Source organism: Scyliorhinus torazame, chromosome 7 (genome assembly GCF_047496885.1).
Source record: "Scyliorhinus torazame isolate Kashiwa2021f chromosome 7, sScyTor2.1, whole genome shotgun sequence".
Classification (NCBI taxonomy): domain Eukaryota; kingdom Metazoa; phylum Chordata; class Chondrichthyes; order Carcharhiniformes; family Scyliorhinidae; genus Scyliorhinus; species Scyliorhinus torazame.
In genome coordinates, this window is record NC_092713.1 from 71,344,590 (window position 1) to 71,372,227 (window position 27,638).

A 27,638-nucleotide genomic window follows, 5' to 3' on the forward strand; every position below is an offset into this window, starting at 1 on the left:
AATCCGTTTCCTTTTTGTTTATGCTTGTGAACAAGCAAATCTGCATGAGGTAGATTTTATAATGCAAAGATTTGCAGCTGTTCAAGCTGGAACTTAGTAAGGCACCTAAGAATGAGTAGCAAGCCAATTAGGAATCAGCGTTAAGTGGGTCCTTGCCAGTGACACTTGCATCACAAGACCCAAAAATATATCGGTCCCGATTTGATACCCTAATTTCAGTCACATTATCTGGAATAATGGTTGATTTGAAGTCCAAACTCAAATAAACTCCTATTAGTTGTATTATTGTATTAAAAAAATACTATGTAAAGGGGCATGAAGCTATTTATGTGCTTTAGAGGGTATTTTCTTTTGCTGAAGATTTTCTGCTTGGATTTCAGATGCACATGGAAGAGCCTTGCTTTGATTATCTAAGGACAAAAGAAACTCTTGGGTGAGAGTTTCTTTCCTCATGCTTAATAATGTACATTATATCTGGTCGCTGGGCGGCACGGTGTCGCAGCGGTTAGCACTGCTGCCTAGTGTGTTGAGGAACCGGGCTCGATCCCGGCCCGGATCACAGTCTGTGTGGAGTTTGCACATTCTCCCCGTATTTGTGTGGGTTTCGCCCCCACAACCCAAAGATGTGCAGGTTGGGTGGGTTGACCACGCTAAATTGCCCATTAATTGGAAAAATAAAGAATTGGGTGCTCTAAATTTATTTTTTTTAAAAATATCTGGGTCTCTGAGCGCCAAGATCTTTTTTCTAATTCATTGAGAAAATAATTTGAAAGAAGACGGCCCTTGTTACAAGGTGCCATGAAGGCTGTAAAGAGTAAATGAGATGTCTAGGCGAATTGGAAAATAATGATTTGGATGCCTAACTCTGGGGTTTAAAAGGAAAAATTGATGAAGGTAAGATGTTTCACAGTTTAGACTAGGACGTTATGTAATTAAGTCTGGATCCCAAGACCGTGGGAATATAGGGGTACAAAAATATGTGGAAAGGTGCAAATCGAGCTTGAGGGACAAGAGAGGAATACTGAGTGGAGCACTGAGCATATTAGTAAGGAGCCAGTTTCTTGTATCTAAATTAATGTAGACCTCCGCTTCTGTTTGATAGAAAGTTAGATTTGCATAATGTAGGTTGAAACACAAAACTTTCCTGTGCTGGTTAGAAAGACGAGAAGCAAGAACTAAAATATGGAAGAGGCAAACTGAGTAGCAAATGCAAGGAGTTATTGCACTTGTAAAGTAACTAATTAATTTTAAAAAAGACATGGGCCAGAATATTACCCTTCCCTCCCTGCCAGTTTGAGGCGGTGGGGGAAGCGTAAAATTGGATCGACGGGATTCCCTCCGGGGTCTTGCCCGTGCCGACGCAGGCACATTTTCATGGTGGGGTGGCAGAGCCTCTGACAGGAAGCCAAAACCTGTTGCATATTACATCAATATTCCTTGCCACTAGAAAAATAACCAGAATAGGCAGATTTTTAAAATATACACTGACTGTATTATTTTAAAACAATTGCTTTCTTCAAATATTTTTATGTTCTGTACTTCAGGTACCATGTGTATCCTTCCTGCCGAAATACCTCTGGAATCTTGGGATTTTCGATTACAGTGGAAACACAGGCAACAAAATTTAAGTGCGTTTATATTGTGTACTATTATTATGTCTTTGGGTTACTGAAGATTGCAGAAGCGGACTGAGTTTGAATGTTAATTTTGATGCAAGGAAATTCAAAGTATGATGCAAAATGGAACAACCCCACCTTCAGCCCCCCCTTCCCTTGCAGTTTTCAAGGACTGAAAGGGCTTGTATTTTTCAATCTTCTGCTCCCTGTCACTTTTTTTCTCATTTCAAGTTTCCATCTTGCTTAGGCATTCCGTTTTTCTTGCCTCGTATTTATATTTTAATGAGAGGAAAATTGAAGCAGGCAAGGAATAAAGGAAGGTAGCTGTCCGTGCTGGAGATGTGACCAAGCAAGTAGATATTTGGGAGGATTTATGTAGGATTTATGGGTTTTTCTCTTGTCTATGCATTGCATTGGACCAGCCTAAATGTCTGACTTGAAGGGGAGGCTAGGCAATATGTTCTTGCACCTCTCCCATTACTCTTGCTACAGTGTCAAACAAACAAAGAACAAAGAAATGTACAGCACAGGAACAGGCCCTTCGGCCCTCCAAGCCCGTGCCGACCATGCTGCCCGACTAAACTACAATCTTCTACACTTCCTGGGTCCGTATCCCTCTATTCCCATCCTATTCATGTATTTGTCAAGATGCCCCTTAAATGTCACTATCGTCCCTGCTTCCACCACCACCTCCGGTAGTGAGTTCCAGGCACCTACTACCCTCTGTGTAATAAAACTTGCCTCGTACATCTACTCTAAACCATGCCCCTCTCACCTTAAACCTATGCCCCCTAGTAATTGACCCCTCTACCCTGGGGAAAAGCCTCTGACTATCCACTCTGTCTATGCCCCTCATAATTTTGTAGACCTCTATCAGGTCACCCCTCAACCTCCGTCGTTCCAGTGAGAACAAACCGAGTTTATTCAACCGCTCCTCATAGCTAATGCCCTCCATACCAGGCAACATTCTGGTAAATCTCTTCTGCACCCTCTCTAAAGCCTCCACATCCTTCTCGTAGTGTGGCGATCAGAATTGAACATTATACTCCCAAGTGTGACCTAACTAAGGTTCTATACAGCTGCAACATGACTTGCCAATTCTTATACTCAATGCCCCGGCCAATGAAGGCAAGCATGCTGTATGCCTTCTTGACTACCTTCTCCACCTGTGTTGCCCCTTTCAGTGACCTGTGGACCTGTACTCCTAGATCTCTCTGACTTTCAATACTCTTGAGGGTTCTACCATTCACTGTATATTCCCTACCTACATTAGACCTTCCAAAATGCATTACCTCACATTTGTCCGGATTAAACTCCATCTGCCATCTCTCCGCCCAAGTCTCCAAACAATCTAAATCCTGCTGTATCCTCTGACAGTCCTCATCGCTATCCACAATTCCACTAACCCTTGTGTCGTCTGCAAACTTACGAATCAGACCAGTTACATTTTCCTCCAAATCATTTATATATACTACAAACAGCAAAGGTCCCAGCACTGATCCCTGCGGAACACCACTGGTCACAGCCCTCCAATTAGAAAAGCATCCTTCCATTGCTACTCTCTGCCTTCTATGACCTAGCCAGTTCTGTATCCACCTTGCCAGCTCACCCTGATCCCGTGTGACTTCATCTTTTGTACTAGTCTACCATGAGGGACCTTAGTACGAAGTCTTACAACACCAGGTTAAAGTCCAACAGGTGTGTTTCGATGTCACTAGCTTTCGAAGCGCTGCTCCTTCCTCAGGTGAATGAAGAGGTATGTTCCAGAAACATATATATAGACAAATTCAAAGATGTCAAACAATGCTTGGAATGTGACCATTAGCAGGTGATTAAATCTTTACAGATCCAGAGATAGGGTTAGCCCCAGGTTAAAGAGGTGTGAATTGTGTCAAGCCAGGACAGTTGGTAGGATTTCGCAGGCCAGATGGTGGGGGATGAATGTAATGCGACATGAATCCCAGGTCCTGGTTGAGGCCGCACTCATGGGTGCGGAACTTGGCTATAAGTTTCTGCTCGGCGATTCTGCGTTGTCGCGCGTCCTGAAGGCCGCCTTGGAGAACGCTTACCCGGAGATCAGAGGCTGAATGCCCTTGACTGCTGAAGTGTTCCCCGACTGGAAGGGAACATTCCTGCCTGGTGATTGTCGCGCAATGTCTGTTCATTCGTTGTCGCAGCGTCTGCATGGTCTCGCCAATGTACCACGCTTCGGGACATCCTTTCCTGCAGCGTATGAGGTAGACAACGTTGGCCGAGTCGCACGAGTATGTACCGCGTACCTGATGGGTGGTGTTCTCGCGTGTAATAGTGGTATCCATGTTGATGATCTGCACGTCTTGCCGAGATTGCCATGGCAGGGTTGTGTGGTGTCGTGGTCACTGTTCTGAAGACTGGGTAGTTTGCTGCAAACAATGGTTTGTTTGAGGTTGCGCGGTTGTTTGAAGGCAAGTAGTGGGGGTGTGGGGATGACCTTGGCAAGATGTTCATTGTCATCAATGACGTGTTGAAGGCTGTGAAGAAGGTGACGTAGTTTCTCCGCTCTGGGGAAGTACTGGACGACGAAGGGTATTCTGTCGGTTGTGTCCCATGTTTGTCTTCTGAGGAGGTCGGTGCAGTTTTTCGCTGTGGCGCGTTGGAACTGTCGATCGATGAGTCGAGTGCCATATCCCGTTCGTACGAGGGCATCTTTCAATGTCTGTTACGCCCCTCCTCGTCTGAGCGTCTGAGGACGCGCGACAACGCAGAATCGCCGAGCAGAAACTTATAGCCAAGTTCTGCACACATGAGTGCAGCCTCAACCGGGACCTGGGATTCATGTCGCATTACATTCATCCCCCACCATCTGGCCTGCGAAATCCTACCAACTGTCCTGGCTTGACACAATTCACACCTCTTTAACCTGGGGTTACCCCATCTCTGGATCTGTAAAGATTTAATCACCTGCTAATGGTCGCATTCCAAGCATTGTTTGGCATCTTTGAATTTGTCTATATATATGTTTCTGGAACATACCTCTTCATTCAACTGAGGAAGGAGCAGCGCTCCGAAAGCTAGTGACATCGAAACAAACCTGTTGGACTTTAACCTGTTGTTGTAAGACTTCGTATTGTGCTCACCCCAGTCCAACGCCGGCATCTCCACATCATGGCTTACATTGACACCGCAAACTGCCGGCTCAAAGTGGAGAGGATCTCCAGGAAGATCGCGCATATAGACACTGACATTAACTTTCTACAAAGATGCAAGAAAGCAGACAAGATCCCGAAAGGGCTACAGATCACAAACCCACTCAAGTCGACCTACAACACAGACTACGCTGAGAGACTCTGCCGTCGCACCTCTCTCACACTCCTCAACCACCTCGTCTGCCAGCTCTACAGCAGACGATGCAACCTGGAAGCCAAGATAGAGGCCATATTCTCAACTTGTGCTCAGGACGCAGCAGACCAGCTGCGGAACACCGCCAAACAGATGAGACAACAATACTATATGCACCTATATGCACACCAAGAACAGAAAGCTTGAGAAACTTGGCATCACCACCGGCAGCAACCAAGCCACCCCCGGTGCCACAGTAGAAAACAATACAGGAAAATCTATTGTCAACTTGTCAGACTACACCCTTCAACCAGACGAAATCGAAGTCCTCAGCAGAGGGCTCAATTTCTGCACCACCACCAAAATGGACCCCATCAGTCTCGCGGCAGACACGGAGGAATTCATCAAGCGAATGAGGCTCCGGGAATTCTTACACCGACCCCAAGAGGCCAACAACGAACCCAAGCAGACTACCAATGAACCGGAACAGCAGACCGAGAGATCTGCAGTGCGGCAACCGAAGAGGAAAGAGTCGAATTGGACCCCTCCGGAAGCCCGCTGCCTTCGACTCGACATGTATGCTCAAGCCGTCAGGAGTCGCGTCAATGCCAGATTCATCAGTCGCATTCACAAGACAGCCCCGAACGTCACCCAAGCACAACACAATGCCATCCGCGCTCTCAAGACCAACCGCAGCATCGTCATCAAACCAGCAGACAAAGGAGGGGCCACGGTCGTACTGAACAGAGCGGACTACTGCAAAGAAGTATACCGACAACTGAACAACCAAGAACACTACAGACAGTTAGCCGCAGATCCGACCAAGGAACACATCCGCCAACTTAACAGACTGATCAAGACCTTGGATCCAGATCTTCAGAGCACCCTACGTGCTCTCATCCCACGTACTCCCCGCATTGGAGATCTCTACTGTCTCCCAAAAATACATAAGGCCAACACACCAGGCCGCCCTATCGTTTCAGGCAATGGGACCTTGTGTGAGAACCTCTCTGGCTATATCGAGGGCATCTTGAAACCCATCGTACAAGGTACGCCCAGCTTCTGTCGCGACACGACGGACTTCCTACAGAAACTCAGCAACCATGGACCAGTTGAACCAGGAACATTCCTCGTCACAATGGACGTCTCGGCACTCTACACCAGCATCCCCCATGACGACGGCATTGCTGCAACAGCCTCAGTACTCAACACCGACAACTGCCACTCTCCAGACGCAATTCTGCATCCCATCCGCTTCATTCTGGATCACAACGTCTTCACCTTCGACTACAAGTTCTTCATCCAGACGCACGGAACAGCCATGGGGACCAAATGCGCACCCCAATACGCCAACATCTGCATGCACAAGTTTGAACAAGACCTACTCACTGCACAGGACCTTCAACCGACGTTATACACTAGATACATCGATGACATTTTTTTCCTTTGGACCCACGGCGAAGAATCACTGAAACGACTACACGATGACGTTAATAAGTTCCATCCAACCATCAGACTCACCATGGAATACTCTCCAAAATCAGTTGCATTCTTGGACACACTTGTCTCCATCAAGGACGGTCACCTCAGCACTTCGCTTTACCGCAAACCCACGGATAACCTCACGATGCTCCACTTTTCCAGCTTCCACCCTAAACACATTAAAGAAGCCATCCCCTATGGACAAGCTCTCCGTATACACAGGATCTGCTCAGACGAGGAGGAGCGTAACAGACATCTACAGACGTTGAAAGATGCCCTCGTACGAACGGGATATGGCACTCGACTCATCGATCGACAGTTCCAACGCGCCACAGCGAAAAACCGCACCGACCTCCTCGGAAGACAAACATGAGACACAACCGACAGAATACCCTTCGTCGTCCAGTACTTCCCCGGAGCGGAGAAACGACGTCATCTTCTTCATAGCCTTCAACACGTCATTGATGACGATTAACATCTTGCCAAGGTCATCCCCACATCCCCACTCCTTGCCTTCAAACAATCGCGCAACCTCAAACAAACCATTGTTTGCAGCAAGCTACCCAGTCTTCAGAACAGTGACCACGACACCACACAACCCTGCCATGGCAATCTCGGCAAGACGTGCCAGATCATCGACATGGATACCACTATTACACGTGAGAACACCACCCACCAGGTACGCGGTACATACTCGTGCGACTCGGCCAACATTGTCTACCTCATACGCTGCAGGAAAGGATGTCACGAAGCGTGGTACATTGGCGAGACCATGCAGACGCTGCGACAACGAATGAACGGACATCGCGCAACAATCACCAGGCAGGAATGTTCCCTTCCAGTCGGGGAACACTTCAGCAGTCAAGGGCATTCAGCCTCTGATCTCCGGGTAAGCGTTCTCCAAGGCGGCCTTCAGGATGCGCGACAACACAGAATCGCCGAGCAGAAACTTATAGCCAAGTTACGCACACATGAGTGCGGCCTCAACCGGGACCTGGGATTCATGTCGCATTACATTCATCCCCCACCATCTGGCCTGTGAAATCCTACCAACTGTCCTGGCTTGACACAATTCACACCTCTTTAACCTGGGGTTACCCCATCTCTGGATCTGTAAAGATTTAATCACCTGCTAATGGTCGCATTCCAAGCATTGTTTGGCATAGAACATAGAACATAGAACAATACAGCGCAGTACAGGCCCTTCGGCCCACGATGTTGCACCGAAACAAAAGCCATCTAACCTACACTATGCCATTATCATCCATATGTTTATCCAATAAACTTTTAAATGCCCTCAATGTTGGCGAGTTCACTACTGTAGCAGGTAGGGCATTCCACGGCCTCACTACTCTTTGCGTAAAGAACCTACCTCTGACCTCTGTCCTATATCTATTACCCCTCAGTTTAAGGCTATGTCCCCTCGTGCTAGCCATTTCCATCCGCGGGAGAAGGCTCTCACTGTCCACCCTATCTAACCCTCTGATCATTTTGTATGCCTCTATTAAGTCTCCTCTTAACCTTCTTCTCTCTAACGAAAACAACCTCAAGTCCATCAGCCTTTCCTCATAAGATTTTCCCTCCATACCAGGCAACATCCTGGTAAATCTCCTCTGCACCCGTTCCAAAGCCTCCACGTCCTTCCTATAATGCGGTGACCAGAACTGTACGCAATACTCCAAATGCGGCCGTACCAGAGTTCTGTACAGCTGCAACATGACCTCCTGACTCCGGAACTCAATCCCTCTACCAACAAAGGCCAACACTCCATAGGCCTTCTTCACCACCCTATCAACCTGGGTGGCAACTTTCAGGGATCTATGTACATGGACACCTAGATCCCTCTGCTCATCCACACTTTCAAGAACTTTTCCATTAGCCACATATTCCACATTCCTGTTTTTCCTTCCAAAGTGAATCACCTCACACTTCTCTACATTAAACTCCATTTGCCACCTCTCAGCCCAGCACTGCAGCTTATCTATATCCCTCTGTAACCTGCTACTTCCTTCCTCACTATCGACAACACCACCGACTTTAGTATCGTCTGCAAATTTACTCACCCACCCTTCTGCGCCTTCCTCTAGGTCATTGATAAAAATGACAAACAGCAACGGCCCCAGAACAGATCCTTGTGGTACTCCACTTGTGACAGAACTCCATTCTGAACATTTCCCATCAACCACCACCCTCTGTCTTCTTTCAGCTAGCCAATTTCTGATCCACATCTCTAAATCACCCTCAATCCCCAGCCTCCGTATTTTCTGCAATAGCCTACCGTGGGGAACCTTATCAAACGCTTTGCTGAAATCCATATACACCACATCAACTGCTCTACCCTCGTCTACCTGTTCAGTCACCTTCTCAAAGAACTCGATAAGGTTTGTGAGGCATGACCTACCCTTCACAAAGCCATGCTGACTATCCCTGATCATATTATTCCTATCTAGATGATTATAAATCTTGTCTCTTATAATGCCCTCCAAGACTTTACCCACTACAGACGTGAGGCTCACCGGTCTATAGTTGCCGGGGTTGTCTCTGCTCCCCTTTTTGAACAAAGGGACCACATTTGCTATCCTCCAGTCCTCTGGCACTATTCCTGTATCCAATGATGACATAAAAATCAAAGCCAATGGTCCAGCAATCTCTTCCCTGGCCTCCCAGAGAATCCTAGGATAAATCCCATCAGGCCCCGGGGACTTATCTATTTTCAGCCTGTCCAGAATTGCCAGCACCTCTTCCCTACTTACCTCAATGCCATCTAATCTATTTACCTGGAGCTCAGCATTCTCCTCCACAACATTATCTTTTTCCTGAGTGAATACTGACGAAAAATATTCATTTAGTATCTCGCCTATCTCTTCAGACTCTACACACAACTTCCCATCCCTGTCCTTGACTGGTCCTACTCTGTCCCTAGTCATTCGCTTATTCCTGACATACCTATAGAAAGCTTTTGGGTTTTCCTTGATCCTTCCTGCCAAATACTTCTCATGTCCCCTCCTTGCTCGTCTTAGCTCTCTCTTTAGATCCTTCCTCGCTACCTTGCATCTTTGAATTTGTCTATATATATGTTTCTGGAACATTCTCTTCATTCACCTGAGGAAGGAGCAGCGCTCCGAAAGCTAGTGACATCGAAACAAACCTGTTGGACTTTAACCTGGTGTTGTAAGACTTCGTACTGTGCTCACCCCAGTCCAAAGCTGGCATCTCCACATCATGAGGGACCTTGTCAAAGGCCTTACTGAAGTCCATATAGACAACATCCACTGCCCTACCTGCATCAATCATCTTTGTGACCTCCTCAAAAAAGTCTATCAAGTTAGTGAGACACGACCTCCCCTTCACAAAACCGTGCTGCCTCTCACTAATACGCCCATTTGCTTCCAAATGGGAGTAGGTCCTGTCTCGAAGAATTCTCTCCAGTAATTTCCCTACCACTGAAGTAAGGCTCACCGGCCTCTAGTTCCCTGGATTATCCTTGCTACCCTTCTTAAACAGAGGAACAACATTGGCCATTCTCCAGTCCTCCGGGACATCACCTGAAGACAGTGAGGATCCAAAGATTTCTGTCAAGGCCTCAGCAATTTCCTCTCCAGCCTCCTTCAGTATTCTGGGGTAGATCCCATCAGGCCCTGGGGACTTATCTACCTTAATATTTTTTAAGACGCCGACTACCTCGTCTTTTTGGATCTCAATGTGACCCAGGCTATCTACACACCCTTCTCCAGACTCGACATCTACCAATTTCTTCTTTTTGGTGAATACTGATGCAAAATATTCATTTAGTACCTCGTCCATTTCCTCTGGCTCCACACAGATTCCCTTGCCTATCCTTCAGTGGGCCAACCCTTTCCCTGGCTACCCTCTTGCTTTTTATGTATGTGTAAAAAGCCTTGGGATTTTCCGTAACCCTATTTGTCAATGACTTTTCGTGACCCCTTTTAGCCCCCCTGACTACTTGCTTAAGTTCCTTCCTACTTTCCTTATATTCCACATAGGCTTCGTCTGTTCCCAGCCTTTTAGCCCTGACAAATGCCTCCTCTTTCTTTTTGACGAGGCCTACAATATCTCTCGTTATCCAAGGTTCCCGAAAATTGCCGTATTTATCCTTCTTCCTCACCGGAACATGCCGGTCCTGAATTCCTTTCAACTGACACTTGAAAGCCTCCCAAATGTCAGATGTTGATTTGCCCTCAAACATCTGCCCCCAATCTATGTTCTTCAGTTCCTGCCTAATATTGTTATAATTAGCCTTCTCCCAATTTAGCACATTCACCCTAGGACCACTTTTATCCTTGTCCACCAGCACTTTAAAACTTACTGAATTGTGGTCACTGTTCCCGAAATGCTCCCCGACTGAAACTTCTCCCACCTGGCCGGGTTCATTCCCCAATACCAGGTCCAGTACCGCCCCTTCCCTAGTTGGACTGTTCACATATTGTTTTAAGAAGCCCTCCTGGATGCTCCTTACAAACTCTGCCCCGTCTAAGCCCCTGGCGTTAAGTGAGTCCCAGTCAATATTGGGGAAGTTGAAGTCTCCCATCACCACAACCCTGTTGTTTTTACTCTTTTCCAAAATCTGTCTACCTATCTGCTCCTCTATCTCCCGCTGGCTGTTGGGAGGCCTGTAGTAAACCCCCAACATTGTGACTGCACCCTTCTTATTCCTGATCTCTACCCATATAGCCTCACTCCCCTCTGAGGTGTCCTCCTGTAGTCCAGCTGTGATATCCTCCCTAACCAGTAGCTCAACTCCACCACCCCTTTTACATCCCCCTCTATCCCGCCTGAAACATCTAAATCCTGGAACGTTTAGCTGCCAATCCTGCCCTTCCCTCAACCAGGTCTCTGTAATGGCAACAACATCATAGTTCCAAGTACTAATCCAAGCTCTAAATTCATCTGCCTTACCCGTAATACTTCTTGCACTAAAACATATGCACTTCAGGCCACCAGACCCGCTGTGTTTAGCAACTTCTCCCTATCTGCTCTGCCTCAGAGCCACACTGTCCCTATTCCCTAGTTCTCCCTCAATGCTCTCACCTTCTGACCTATTGCTCCCGTGCCCACCCCCCTGCCATACCAGTTTAAACCCTCCCGTGTGACACTAGCAAACCTCGCGGCCAGGATATTTATGCCTCTCCAGTTTAGATGCAACCCGTCCTTGTATAGGTCACACCTGCCCCGGAAGAGCTCCCAGTGGTCCAGATAACAGAAACCCTCCCTCCTACACCAGCTGTTTAGCCACGTGTTTAGCTGCTCTATCTTCCTATTTCTAGCCTCACTGGCACGTGGCACAGGGAGTAATCCCGAGATTACAACCCTAGAGGTCCTGTCTTTTAACTTTCTGCCTAGCTCCCTGAATTCCTGCTGCAGGACCTCATGCCCTTTCCTGCCTATGTCGTTAGTACCAATATGTACAACGACCTCTGCCTGTTTGACCTCCTCCTTCAGGATGCCCTCTACCCGTTCGGAGACATCCTGGACCCTGGCACCAGGGAGGCAACATACCATCCTGGAGTCTCTTTCACGTCCACAGAAGCGCCTATCTGTGCCCCTGACTAGAGAGTCCCCTATTACTATTGCTCTTCTGCGCTTTGACCCTCCCTTCTGAACATCCGAGCCAGCCGTGGTGCCACTGCTCTGGCTGCTGCTGTTTTCCCCTGATAGGCTATCCCCCCCGATAGTATCCAAAGGGGTATACCTGTTCGAGAGAGGGACAACTACAGGGGATTCCTGCACTGACTGCCTGCCCTTTCTGGTGGTCACCCATTTCTCTGCCTGCACCTTGGATGTGACCACATTTATATAACTGCTATCTATGACGCTTCCCGCCACCTGCATGCTCCTAAGTGCATCCAATTGCTGCTCGAACCGAACCATGCAGTCTGTGAGGAGCTCCAGTTGGGTGCACATTCTGCAGATGAAGCCATCCGGGATGCTGGAAGCCTCCCGGACCTGCCACATCTCACAGTCAGAGCACTGCACCCCTCTGACTGACATTGCGTCAATTAATTAGTAAATGAAAGTTAAAAGTTACTGTTAACTATCTGTTTCCTAGCACTAGATTTCTACTATAAATGCGAAAGCTAAATATAGTACTCTGCGATCTCTGGCTTAGATACCCCTCTAAATTATAATTAAGTAATTATGTTTAATTAGTTACCAATGCTTAATGTTTTTAATTTAGTGTAGATTCCCAACCAGCCACTCCGGTCACAGCTTTTCTGTGATGTCTCTTCAGTCTTCCCCCCCCCCCCCACACACACACACACACAATTTGAAAAGGTAATAAAATTAAAATTAGTAAAAATCACTTACCTTCTGAGGGTCTCAGATGTTCTCAGCTTCTCTCCCTGACAGAGACTGCTCCTCCGAACGGCTCCCGAAACTAGGCTGCGATCTTTTTAAACTCCGCTCCGACTCGCAGCTCCCGCGCTTTTTAAATCTCCGCTTCGACTCGCAGCTCCCGCGCTTTTTAAATCTCCGCTCCGACTCTCAGCTCCCGCGCTTTTTAAATCTCCGCTCCGACTCGCAGCTCCTGCGCTTTTCAAATCTCCGCTCCGACTCGCAGCTCCTGCGCTTTTCAAATCTCCGCTCCGACTCGCAGCTCCCACGCTTTTTAAAATCTCTGCTCCGACTCGCAGCTCCGGCGCTTTTTAAATCTCCGCTCCGACTCGCAGCTCCCGCGCTTTTTAAATCTCCGCTCCGACTCGCAGCTCCGGCGCTTTTTAAATCTCCGCTCCGACTCGCAGCTCCCGCGCTTTTTAAATCTCTGCATAATGTAGAGTGTCTGTATAATTGTAGTAAGGCTGAGGTTGTATCAGAATTTTTAATCATTGTCCCACTACTCGACTGTATGAATAATATAATTGCATTACTTCTCTTGGAGAAATAACCTTTTAAGTAATTGCATGACTTACTATGAGAAAATAAACGTATTGCTGTGGACTAGAGCACTACTTCCAATTATTCTTTTAAAATTTAGAGTACCCAATTCTTTCTTTCTTCAATTAAGGGGCAGTTTAGCGTGGCCAATCCACCTACCCTGCAGATCTTAGGGTTGTGGGGATGAAACCCATGCAGACACGGGGAGATACCTCCAATTATTAACCCAGTATTGGCAGCAAGTAGTCCTAGGTCAAGTAAATTACAACTCCACACAAGCTAAGATGACATTTTAATGTGTTCAGCAATGCATTTGTGTCCCAAATTCAGAAGAGCACCCGCTGTTTCATCAACATGAACTTTTTCCCAATCACTGAAATTAAAACTTATTTTAATACATTGTCGAAAATTTAATACCTCATTATACAATCAATACAGTGCATGTTTAAGGCCTTTAATTTTCATAGTCTAGCTTTCATTTTGTAATTGTGAAAGGAATCATTATTACCTAGATGAATCATTTTGCTTTTTTTAATGGAATGCATCCTGATACTTGTCAAGTATTTTGGACTGAATTATCTCCATTTCTTGAGATCTGCCTAGAAAATAGTTTGTACCAAAGCTTGAAATAGCAGTGTATATTTAAAGTCAAGGCCTAGCCTGAATGCACAGTGAAGAGGTGTTGGGGTGATGTTGCATAGAATGTCAAACTTTATTTACAATGCACTTGGGTTTGTTGGACTTCTTGATATTTTGTAAAATCACCTTGTGTTCATTCAAATAATTTATGTTAATTTAATAGAGATCCCCTCTGAACTGTTATAAATGGAATTTTGTATTTTCATATACTGTTTCCTAATTTTTCCAATACCATTGTAATTTCAGTGTTATTAATTGCATTTAAAATCTTAAACAGCACTGAGCTAGTAGACCAGAAAATTGAAGAATTTCTGAACAGCTTTTATACAAAGCTAACAACAATGACTCAAGAGGCCTTCTCTACTCAGGTGAGGACTGTTATTTATTTATATTTATATATATATATATATATATGTATATATTACAAAAAATTCAAAGAAAACTTTAAAGGGCCTTGAATGAAGGCCAGTTTTTTCTGCTTGGATGTCATCCATTCAATAGATCTTTTTAATTGAAAAAGAATGATTGAAATTGTTATAGAAAAACGACAATGTATGTATCTGCAGTATACCGTTTCATATCAATATGTTTTCCCTCTATGATATCATCCAAAGCACTGCTGCCATAACCAAACTTGTACCAAGTCACCCGGATTTACTGATGTACATTTGCTTCTGTTCATCAAGGCCTCCATTTTAAAACGCTCACTCTGGTATTCAAATCCTTCTATGGCCACTCCCTTCTCTATCTCTGTAACCTTCTTCAGCGCGACCATTTTCTGGGAATTCTGCATTCCTCCAACCATGGCCTCTTGTGCATAAGCTCACCATAAGCTTTGAAATTTCCTCCCTAAAATATCCATCCTTTGACTTAGTGACAACATTTGTCTGCTTATGTGCTGTAGAATGTTTTTCTACATTAAGATAAATGCAAGTTGTTGATTCATTCATCCTCCAGTGATGCCCTAAAATTTTAACTACCTTTTTGGGTCACTTGAAGATCGTTCTTTCGAACTATATTAGCAAAGACTTTTAAGGTAGTATTATTAGCTTTCAGAAGTTCTGAGTTTGTGTTGATTTTGATCATTGCTGTTGTGACTTGAACAATGGATATGTGGGAGGCGATGCCGCAGTGTTATTGTTAATGTATTAGTGATCCAGAAATCCAGGGTAAAGTTCTGGGGTCCTGGGTTCAAGTCGGACCATGGCAGAAATCTGGACTTATAAATCGAATGAAGGCCATGAAACCGTTGTCAATTATTGTAAAAAAACCAATTTGCTTCACTAAAGTTCCTTTAGGAAAGTAAATCTGCCATCCTTGCATGGTCTAGCCTACAGGTGACTCGATACACAGAAATGTGGTTGACTTTTAAACACCCTCTGAATGGCTGAGCAAACCACTCTGTTGAAGGGTAATTAGGAATGATTAATAAATGCTGGCCCAGCTAGTATTGCTAACTTTTGCCTTAGTTTAATTGCTCTGTTCTATCACCTTTGCTCTTGAGTCGCCAGGTATCTTTCTGATACCGCCACGTGGGTCAAGTCCGAGTAATGATCAATAATCCAACACACCGCTTAGTAAGATTTAAATCAAAGCACATTTATTATACACAGTAATCAATACTCATGCATAAATTCTACGTCTAAGCTACTTCCTACAACTATCAGGCCAATACTTAACTTGGAACTGGCCCACCAGGTCAGGGAAACGAATGGCCTTTCATTCGGGTTCTGAGCCTGCGGGATCCAAAGCTGGTACAAATTGATAGCTAGGAGCGCCTATCTCGTTGCGAGCGTTGAAGTCAGACTTACTGGATGTCTGGTTGGCTGGACCGGTCACTGTCAAGGGTTGGTTCGTGTTGCTGAGTGACCCGGTCCAGAAGAAGAAGCAGAAGGGGCAGCAGAAGGCTCGATTTGAACTTGGGCTTGATTCTTATAGTCCCCAGGGGCTTCCCGCCTTTCGGGGCAGACCCTGTACCTGGTTCCAAGTGATTGGACTTTGTCCCAATCACTTGGTTCGATTTTCTCCAATGCTGGAGCGATTCCTTGATCGATGGGCGGTCTTGAGGTGGTCGTTCACCTCCCTTTGTGTAGGCTTCTGCTGGCGCCGACGAGTCTGGGTTGGCTTTGGGTGTCTAAATGTTGCATATTGTTCCCGGGGTTGCTCATTAATATGCAGGTGGCTGGTGTTTTGTTGTGCTGATGGTTACTGGTATCGATCTTGTCTGGCCTTCCCAGAGGTGAATACACAGTCAACCTGCAGCTGCTCGTTCTGGTCCTGTTGGCTGATTTTCCCATCAGCCTTTGCCGTTCGTCATTTTAATCGGGGGTTTGCCATTCTAAATCGTGAGTTAGCCATTTTAACTGGCTACATCCCCTCCTTGTGATCGTAGCATGAAGGATCACATAACTATGTTGCTTTCCATTCCCTGACCTGGGGGGGGACACTTCCTTCATGACCTCTGCACTGACCATAGCTATGCAAAAACATTTTAACTAATAATTCTAAGGGCGCTATATCAGACAGGGACATGCATTACAAAACAATAAACTGGGAACCTCTAACTTATTCTTAATACACTACACTCACTTAAATATTTCATTATCCTACCTTCCTCAATCATACAACAAAATCATAGCATTTCATACAGTCTTTCCTGGCTTGGCAGTCAAGCTCAGGATCATACAATTTGCTCATGAAAAGCTCTTTACATTTCTTTATTTACAATAAACGCAAGTGAATGCACTTTATTATAGATCGCGGGGGTCGGGGGTATGGTCGTAACCGAAAATAGGGGATCTGATCCTATATACCGGGGTTCGAGCGTGGTAGGCTCTCCTTCTCCATTTTCATAGACGTATAGTCTGCACGATGCAGCAGAGTATCGCTAATGCTCGTAAAGTTTCTATTACATAGGACAGAGAGTACCAGGTTATAAACCTGGCACACCAAGATGCTGTGGTGTCGCTGGTGACTGGGCTCTAGGTACTGCGGGGCAGTGAAATATTAACGGCTGGGGGGCTTGAAGTCATGGGGTTCGCATTCACGCGCAACCAAATGTCCAAAGTCATGAGGGTGATCCACACGAAGGAAGTCCTCATGGCTCTTCTCTTTCCTTTTCTTCTCTTCTCCGGTCCTGGAGCTTCTGGAGTTCTGTGGAAACAAGCATAGTGTCTGTAACTATCTATGTTTAATATCTTGTACGCTAGTGTGTCTGTCCTTTGGTGCCGATTATTCCCTTTATAATTGGTTACTATGTGTGACTCCCTCATTTTTTTTTCCAAAAACAAATTTTAGGAGAAGACACACTTCCCAATGATGAAACAGTGCGAGCCGTCTCGCAAACTGTGCAATTTACCATCCAAATGTTTCAGGATGTAAATAGCAGATGGTCGACATCCTAAAGGTTACCTAAACAAACAAAACATTTTGAACTGAAAAAGGCCAAAATGAGTAGCGTATGGGCCGCGACGGGTAAGAGTTGGATGGAGTCCCCGGGTAGGACGGCTACCAATGCCGTGTCTCTCCTACCCGAGCGTAGTTGACCAGAGGGGGGGTTCCCAGGAAGGGCGGGTCCCAAGTCGTTTCTCCACTGCCTGAGCAACCGACAAGAACGGGCATAAAATGTAGTTATCGCGGTGGGGCTGCCGTAGTGGTTCTTTCCTTCGAACCAGAAGGGCAGTTACGAACGGGCGTCTGGTTCCTTAACCAGCCCCTGCAGACAAGTCCTCAGAGGTTTCTGCTGAACTAGTGTCTGGCAATGGTGAGTCTCTGTAGGCAAGTCCTCAGAGATTTCGGCCGAATAGGCGTGGGGCAGTGAGAAATAATTCTCCTGTCGTACATACAACATTTAACAAACTTACAAAAAAACATAAAACATTCTGCAGGTTCCATTAGAAAGGACAACACTTCTCCCAAGCGGTTCCTTTTAAAACATCATCTGGACACCTCAGTTCTCGGTTGCGAACAGGGTCGCAAAGGGGTTCTCTGTTTGGGAGTCAGACCCAAGGTCGTCCTCATCTCTCGGGTGCCAAACTCTGGAGTGGATCAGGGCTGAAAGGGCTGCATGGTATGAGGTGTGGTCGCTCTCGTGGTTCCGGACGAGTCTGAACGAGTTATCACTGTGCCAATAGTTGGTGTCTAGTTGTGTGGGGACGGAATTGGGGTCGTCGTGGAAGGTTGGTGGTGGGGTTTATTTAGGAAAGTGATCATGAAGGGATCACTTGGATCGTAGTCGGAATCGCTGGGTGTGGATCCGGTTGCATGGGGATAGTAGGGAGGCGTGCTGTGGCTATCGTCCGAGTCACAGTCGCTGTCTCTGCTGCTGCAGTCTGTGGGCGTCCCGGGGCGGAGTGTATATTTCGGGGTGGAGCTGAGGTCGAGTCCGTGGCTGGGCTGGACGTGTTGGGGGAGGGTAGGGTAACGTTGGCTGTGGCGGGGTGTGGTGTGCTGCGTCGAGCATGGTGTGGTGTGCTGCGTCGAGCATGACGTGGTGTGCGTGGTTAGACTGTGTTCCATATGCCTTCAGCTGGTTTATATGGAACCACGCAGTCTTACCGTTGGGGTACTTTATTTTATACAGGGAAGGGCTTACTTTATCCGCAATAGAATACGGACCCGAGTATTTTGATGACAGGAATGTGCTGGGGTTATATACAGAGAGCATAACTTGCTGTCCTATATTGTACTCAGTCGCATGCACTGTCTTGTCGAAACAAGCCTTGCTCTGTTTCTTTCTGGTGCCCAATTTTACTGTGGCTGCTAGCTGAGTCATTTTAACATTTTGAACTAATTGCTCCACTGCTTTCTCGTGTGTGAGGGCCGTCGCTTTGGGGCTGGTCAAGTCAAAACCTAACAAATATTCTGTGCCTTTCATGGGGCGTCCGGTCATGCGGGTGTGTGGGGTGTAACCTGTGGAAGTAGAAATCGTGTTATGCAAAAACATCAGCGCAAAAGGGAGGACTGAGTCCCAAGTGGTGGTGTTCTGCTGAACCATTTTTCTGAGGCTGGATTTTAGGGTCCGATTCATGCGCTCCACGATACCACTCGACTGTGGGTGGTATGCTGTGTGGAATTTTTGGGTGATGCCAAATATCGTGAGGACGTTCTGCATGACACGTCCTGTAAAATGGGAACCTTGGTCTAATTCAATGCTGCGGGGGAGTCCCCATCTTGTAAAGATGTGGTGGGTCAAAATCTTGGCTGTGGTTTTTGCAGTGTTTGTGCGGGCTGAGAATGCTTTCACCCATTTCGTAAATGTGTCAATTACCACAAGTACATATTTATAGCCATTCCTGCAAGGGGGCAATGGTCCTATAAAATCAATCTGGAGGTTCGTCCAGGGGCCATTAACGGGTCGGGTGTGGCTAAGTTGAGCCTTTTTGGCATATCTGTCCGGATTATTCTGGGCACAGATAAGACGATTCTCTATGTAATGGTTTACATCTTCCTTTAAATTCGGCCACCAACAAAGCTGCTTGAGGTGGGCTGTAGTGGGATCGATTCCCTGATGTCTATGACCGTCATGGAACAAACAAATCAGTTGATTCCTGTCCTGTTCAGGAACCACATATAGGGTGTCTTTTAACACCACACCGTCATGTGTGGTTAGTGCATTTCTAAACCTGTGCTGGGTATTTTCCTTTTACAATCTCCCTGAGATTGCTGTCCTGCTTCTGGGCCTCTACTAGATCCTCGATCTTTTGTCTGTGAGACCTGAACTGCACTCACTGGTGCGCATTCCGGGGGTGTCCAAAAGTATCCATGCCTGGAACCTGCCTTAGCTAGTGCGTCGGCTTTTACATTTCCAGGGGGGGGAGGAACGATGGTGGCTACGAACTTTGATTATCCCAAAAGTCCTGTTCTGGGCTCTTTCTAAAATATGACGGAGCAATGGGGCTGAGGGGAGGGGTTTTCCGTCTGCGGAAACAAATCCTCTTGCTTTCCACAGGGGCAGGAATTCCGTGAGGCTGTCCGAGTATATGTCTGCTGGGCTGGGGAAGGAATCTGGGTGTTCAACTATATACGTGATGGCTGCAAGCTCTGCTGCCTGCGCGCCTAAGTGGCCTGGAAGTTTCAACGATATTTCCTCAAGGGCGCGTCCTCGACATAGATACCGCAACCTGTTATGCGCTTCCCATCCAAGACTGTGGAAGATCCATCCACATAGATCCTTATGGGCTCACATGTGTCCGTGTGCAGTGGGCTCTGGGTTGAACTACCTATCTTTCTGGGGGGTGTTTTAGCGATAAAGGGGCCTGTGTTGTGGTGTGGAGAGATAATTTCACATTCATGGGGGGTTCCGGGGTACTGTAAGTTGTCGGCTAAGTAGGTGTGCATCTTTGTCCTTTTAACAGTGATGTCCCGTCCCTGCAAGAGAAGGGTCCATCTCGCTGCTCTAATCTGGCTTACTGTACCGTCCTTGAATCGTCCGTCCAGTAAAAGTTGGGTGGGGGTGTGTTCGGTGAGGATTGTGATGGGGTTCAGTCCGGTAATATATGAAAAATACTGGACTGCCCAGAATACTGCGAGCAGGTGCCTCTTACAGGCTGAAAATCCCTGCGCCACAGCATCTAAAAGTCTGGAGGCGTAAGCTTTGGGCCTTAACAGGTCGTGCCGTTCCTGGAGGAGCACGGCCAAAAGGGTGCGGTCTGTGGTCGCTATCTCTCTGGCGTAAGGGGAAAGCGGGTCTGGAACTTGTAGTGCGGGGGCTGCTAGGAGTGCCTGTTTTAAAGAGTCCACAGCATACGGATGCTGTGGAAGCCATTCCCAGGGGGCTCCTTTCTTTAGGAGGTCTGAAAGGGGTGCTGCCTTGCTGGCGAAACCATCAATGTGGTTTCGGCAGTAGCCAACCAGTCCTAAAAACGACCGGAGGGCTGAATCGTTCTGGGGAAGGGGCAATTTAGCAATCGAGTCAATCCTTTTATGCTCGATCTCGCGTTTACCATGTGATAATTGTTCCCAAATATATCACTATCTTCCAAAATCGGGGCCTTTTTGGGGTTGACTTTACAACCGATTGAGTGTAATCGTTCCAGGAGTTCGGACAGAAGCTCAATGTGCTCTTCCTTGGTGTCTGTCTGCAGTAGTAGGTCGTCTACATACTGGACCAGACATTCTGGGTGAGAAAATTGGGCTAAACATTTGCCAGCTGTCGGTGGAAAATGGAGGGGGAGTTGTGGAATCCTTGTGGCAGGCATGTCCACGTGTACTGCTGTGCTTTAAAGGTGAAGGCAAATTTGTACTGGCACCCCTTTGCCAATGGAATGGACCAGAATCCATTACTGACGTCCAAAACCGTAAAGAATCGGGAATTGAGTCCCTGCTTGAGCATGGTCTCGGGACTTGTGGCTACTGTGGGGGCTGCTGCGGGGTTGACTTTGTTGAGTTCCCGGTAATCGATGGTCAGTCGCCATGATCCATCGTGCTTTCTCACTGGCCAAATCGGGGCATTATTAGTGGAGGCTACTGATCTAAGTACGCCCTGCTCTAATAAGCTCTCTATTACCGTGGAGATTTCTCCCTCTGCCTCTTGGGGAAATTCGTACTGTTTTTGGGGTCGAGGGTCAGGTCCTGTTATTTGTACGGAGCCAGTCATCCGTCCACAGTCGTGCTTGTGGGTCGCGAATGCTGCCCTGTTCTTTTGCAGAACTGCCCTAACCTGCTTATCCGTACTAAGCGTGGTCGGGTTGAACCAAAATTTGCCTACGGTGCTAATTTTATTCATGTGCTCTCCTATGTTGAGCGTTGCGGGGGCTCTTGCGGATTTTGCCATCTTCCAGACACTGGTTGGCTGGATCGAATGAAAGATTGTTGGAATTTATGAAATCAATTCCCAGAATGTGATCTGCTGTGTGGGGCAGGTTAACTAAAACCACGGGGTGCTTGGTGGTGATGTTACCGATTTGAATGGGTACAGGGACTGTGATGTGTCCCTGCTGTGAGTGGCCTGTAAAGCTGCTGAGGGTGATAGTGGCTGTAGTGGGCCACGTGTCTTTTTGAAACATGGTGGAGGAATTTATTGTGGTGCGGGACCCTTCTGTGTCCCAGAGAAATTCGATGGGCTGTCCCCGAATTTTTGCTGCAACTACCGGTCGTCCGGACCTATCCCAAAGGGTGTCGCAGACCCAACTGTGGGAGCCCGTACACCGTCAGTCCGTTCTGGTCAAGTCCGTCTGATCTGAATGGGCTCTGTCCTTTTCTTACTCAAGAGTGCCAGTCTGCTGGGCTCTCTGGCTTTCTAGGGGCATTGCACTCTTTTGCGAAGTGTCCCAACTGTCCACAGTTGTAACACTCCTGTGACTTGGGTGGAGGTCAGTTCTTTCCCTCATTCACCCATGCGGGGCTCTGGTGTGTTGTTTTTACTGCCTGCATATCTGCGCCGGCCTGCTTTTCCTCAATATTGTTAACAGTGGGTTTGCTCTGTATAGATTGCTCCCAAGCGCAGGACAATCTTTTCACTACCCTCTTCTCGTTATGGGCCTCCTCTGAGGGATCATAACTCGCACGGGCTTTCTGTCCTGTTTCTGTGGCGTGGGAGATAAGGGTGCGGGTCCATTTGGCCATGTTGTCTGGGGACAAATGGGCACGGTCTAAGTCTCCAAAGACTGCTGCAAAGTGGATCCACAGGCGTCCAGCAAACGCTGTGGGGTGCTCGGATTTCTTTTGCCTACATTTGTTGAGGCCATCTACGGGGTCACCCCGGTTATACCCGATCGCATCCAGGATCGCGGTATGCATTTCTGCAAGGGTGCCTCCTCCTACATTCTGTGGGTCGGGAAGGGCTGCTGCTACTGAAGGGTCTAAACTTAAAACGGTGAGCTTTACATGCTCTCGTTCATCCAGGCCGTACATGGTCGCCTGATGCTTAACTGTGGCAAAGAAATGGTGGGGGGGTCTGAGGTGGGGAGGAACGGTGTGATCTTATCGCACGCATCCCGTAATTGGGTCACTGTTAAGGGAGTGGAATATAGAAATTCCGCATCGTCCGATGTGGCTGTGCGGTGTGTGGTTACTGGGTTCATCGGAGCTTGAAGTAGCTGCTGTGTGGGGGGTTGGGGCGCTTTTCTCTTTTGTGGCTTTCCCTGCGCACATGTTCCCTGAACATATCTCTGCGCTGTTTCATTTAACTCTTCCCAATCAGGGCCGTCTTCCTGATCTAATTTTCCCCCAAAGGTTTCCTGAAAACCTTTCTGAACAGAAAGCAGTGATTGCAGCTCTGCAATCTGCTTCCGGCACTTTGCGTGATCTAGCGTGCTTTGTCTTTGTTCTGTGGTGGCAGCATGGAGTGCTCTTAATGCTGCCTTGAGGTCACTACACTGTTTCTGTAATGCCTCTACCTGTTTTTCCGTTTCTTCTCGTACCATGACTGCACGTTGCGTGTCCTGATAGGCCTTTTCGTATTGAGACTGGACGCTGCTTAAATGCGCCAGACTAGACTGGTGGGCCCTTTTGGCATCATCCATCTCTCAATCTTTTGCTGCCAATTTCCTCCTCAATTCTAAATTCTCTCTTTCTACTTCGCTTACATCGACCTTACTCATCCGATGTATGCCCTCAACTTGCTCTTTTTGTGGATCTCGCTCAGGTTCTCCCACCAATTATGTCCTATACTCCCGGGACCTGATTCCTCGTTATCACAGAATTCATTCCAAAGGGGCCACCCTTTCCCTTTGAGATATTTCCTGACCTCTTCCTCCCAAATGGGACATTGTCCCACTCTACTGCTGCTGATCGCTGCGACCGCAAATTCCTCGGGGTTCATTAGGCTTTGCATTGCCATCTTTCCTATCCGAATGCTTCTTCTAAATTTGGAACAGGGGAGCTAAGGCGGTGCTGTAAATACGGGTACGGCTTTCGCTACTTTCCGATATACAAACTTCCGACAGTTTTGACGCAACAAAAATCTATCAGTTTCACCTTATAGCCCTGTTAGTTACGCATGCATACACACACTTCCGAATTATGAGTATTGATCAGAACTACTTGAACACTTGTGGTTTTCTGTTTCCAATTGGATCTCTAATTCAAAATCTTGGGTTCTCCCGGAGTGGTTTTCCACTTCTAGATCGGGTCCCGTCGGGATGTCGCCAAATAATATTGCAAACTTTTGCCTTAGTTTAATTGCTCTGTTCTATCACCTTTGCTCTTGAGTCGCCAGGTATCTTTCTGATACGTGGTTCAAGTCAGAGTAATGATCAATAATCCAATACACCGCTTAGTAAGATTTAAATCAAAGCACATTTATTATACACAGTAATCAATACTCATGCACAAATTCTACGTCTAAGCTACTTCCTACAACTAACAGGCCAATACTTAACTTGGAACTGGCCCACCAGGTCAGGGAAATGAATGGCCTTTCGTTCGGGTTCTGAGCCTGCGGGATTCTAAGCTGGTACAGATTGATAGCTAGGAGCGCTTATCTCGTTGCGAGCGTTGAAGTCAGACTTACTGGATGTCTGCGGTGGCTGGACTGGTCACTGTCAAGGGTTGATTCGCGTTGCTGAGTGACCCGGTCCAGAAGAAGAAGCAGAAGGGGCAGCAGAAGGCTCAATTTGAACTTGGGCTTGATTCTTATAGTCCCCAAGGGCTTCCCGCCTTTCGGGGCGGACCCTGAACCTGGTTCCAAGTGATTGGACTTTGTCCCAATCACTTGGTCGATTTTCTCCAATGCTGGAGTGATTCCTTGATCGATGGGCGGTCTTGAGGTGGTCGTTCACCTCCCTTTGTGTCGGCTTCTGCTGGCGCCAACGAGTCTGGGTTGGCATTGTGTGTCTAAATGTTGCATATTGTTCCCGGGGTTGCTCATTAATATGCAGGTGGCTGGTGTTTTGTTGTGCTGATGGTTACTGGTATCGATCTTGTCTGGCCTTCCCAGAGGTGATTACACAGTCAACCTGCAGCTGCTCGTTTTAGTCCTGTTGGCTGATTTTCCCATCAGCCTTTGCCGTTCACCATTTTAATCGTCAGTTAGCCATTCTAAATCGTGAGTTAGATATTTTAACTGGCTACACCAGCAATGCCCATATTGCATGAATTTTTTCCCCCCATAAATTTAGTGTACCCAATTCATTTTTTCCAATTAAGGGGCAGTTTATCGAGGCCAATCCACCTAGCCTGCACATCTTTGGGTTGTGGGGGCGAAACCACGTAAACACGGGGAGAATGTGCAAACTCCACACGCACAGTGACCCAGATCCGGGATCGAACCTGGGACCTTGGCGCCGTGAGACTACAGGGCTAACCCACTGCGCCACTGTGCTGCCCTCCTCTTGCATGAATTAATTAAAAAAGAAATGTTTTATTAGAATTTGAAAATAAGCCTGGAGGACAGCAGATATTATTGGAATCCAGTATTTGGTCATTGTTATTGAAACTAAATGCATTGGTGCACACTATTATGGTATAAATATTATAAAAATTCCTCACTACTTGACAATTGTATAACCTCCCTGATAGGGTGGTAATTGTCTGCCTTTAATTTGTCCTGCTTCTTGTGGATAGGACATAGCTGGGACAGTTTCCATATTGTCGTTTTGACGTTATTGTAACTGCACTGCAACTTACAGCCAGAATGTTGTTAGGGCCCATGTTCTTTGTTGTATTCAGTGCTATCAACCATTTCTCAATATCATGAGAGTGAATTCAATTGTCTGAAGACTGGCATCTTTGATGGAGTGGAGGCACAGTTAAATCCTCATTTAGCACTTTGGCTTAAAATACTTTGGCATTGTTGTTTGCATTAACCTGTTGGGTTCCTCATCATTTGAGGATGGAGATGTTTTTCGAGCCTCTTCCGGTGAGTTGTTTAATTGGTCCACCACCATTCATGACTGGACATAGTAGAATTGCAAAAATTTGATCTGATCTGTTGGTTTTGGGAATGCATGTGCTAATTTTAATGTTCCATAATTTATTGGGGAAGGCTAGAGAACTTTTAGAAAACACTCAGCACAATTCATAATTGATGTGGATTATATAATGTCATAGAAATCAAATGTTCAAGTGTAAATTATTGAAGGGAAAGGTATATTCCAGTGTTTGTCCTTCACTCGTTTCCCTTTGTGATGAGAACAATTTTATTTGAGGAGTACAATACATGAAGGCAGGTCAATGGTTTCAGGCGTTGTATGTTCAAAATTAAACCTTTCATGATTACAAACTCTCCTTTTTTTCCCTTTCTATTTTAACAGGTTACAGCATTGATAAAGCTTAAACTGTGTGAAGATACTCATTTAGGAGAAGAAGTAGACAGGAACTGGGATGAGGTTTTAACACAGCAATATCTCTTCGACAGACTTACCCACGAGGTATTTAAATAAAATATTAAACACAAATAATAAATTTGAAGAATAGTCAAGCTAATTAAGTATACTTGACTAGACAGAATTATATTCCAAGTGATTGACTTTGTGCATTGTTTTGTTACTTAAGAAACTAGAATAACCATTTTGAAAATGTTGTCTTTGTAACAGACCATATCATCTTTATTCAATATTTAGCTGCTTCACCGCCACTTTGCAGAATTTAGAACTGGAAAGACTAGCACTTTTGATTATTGCTTGTAGATTTTAATTCAGGAGGAAATTAATTGGATGGCTGCGGGGAGAATGCTTTAAAGTTGCCCTTTTTTGTGCTTTTTTATTAATTGTCCATATTTTTCCATTTAACTGGCGATCTTTTGCACCTTCCTTATTGCACTAACCTGCTGGCCATACTTCTAAACATGTCTCCTCTGAAACCACCACAATGGCAGTTTGGCCTTCACATCTTGTGTTTTCCCCCTAATTCTCTGGCATCTTGTCCTACTTGATGCATATTACTTTGTTCCATCACTCACATCTGCTTTAGATTCCTTGTTTTCAACTGATATCCTGTTATCGCTGGCTTTTAAAGCAGACCAAGGCAGGCCAGCAGCACGGTTCAATTCCCGTACCAGCCTCCCCGAACACGCGCCAGAATGTGGCGACTAGCGGCTTTTCACAGTAACTTCATTGAAGCCTACTTGTGACAATAAGCGATTTTCATTTCATTTCATTTTCAGAACAAAACCTGATTCTTTTTAAAAATATATATATTTATTAAAGTTTTTTAACAACACAATTTTTCTCCCTTACAAACAATAACCCCCCCCAACAAAGTAACAAGAAATCACACTGAGCAATAGATACATGGCAAAATGGTATATTTACATAGCTTTATACACTGGCTCTCTCCCGCACGTGCCAGTTTCCCCGGCCCTTCATGTTATCTCTTGCTCATCCACCCCCCCCCAAGCAATCCCCCATCTCCCCCCCCCCCCCCCCCCCCCCCCCGGGTTTCTGCTGCTGCTGACCGACCTTCTCTAACGCTCCGCGAGATAGTCTAGGAATGGTTGCCACCGCCTGTAGAACCCCTGCGCAGACCCTCTCAAGGCAAACTTAATCCTCTCCAGCTTTATGAACCCAGCCATGTCGTTTATCCAGGCCTCCACGCTAGGGGGCTTCGCCTCGTTCCACTTTAGCAAGATCCTTCACCGGGCTAATAGGGACGCAAAGGCCAGAATGCAGGCCTCTTTCGCCTCCTGCACTCCCGGCTCGTCCACTACTCCAAATATTGCTAGCCCCCAGCTTGGCTTGACCCCGGACTTTCACCACCTGAGATATTGCTCCCGCCACTCCTCTCCAGAACCCCTCCAGTGCCGGGCAT

At 46.5% G+C, this 27,638-nt stretch overlaps 1 protein-coding gene across 1 annotated transcript in view; it reads left to right on the plus strand.

Moving 5' to 3' along the window:
- The window catches only part of nrd1a (nardilysin a (N-arginine dibasic convertase)), a 212,722-nt gene that overhangs the window by 177,055 nt on the left and 8,029 nt on the right, over nt 1-27,638 (plus strand). The window contains exons 26-29 of the mRNA XM_072510894.1: nt 381-433; nt 1,545-1,628; nt 14,227-14,317; nt 26,144-26,260. Coding sequence (XP_072366995.1) covers nt 381-433; nt 1,545-1,628; nt 14,227-14,317; nt 26,144-26,260 — 345 coding nt within the window. The remainder of the gene's footprint in view (nt 1-380; nt 434-1,544; nt 1,629-14,226; nt 14,318-26,143; nt 26,261-27,638) is intronic.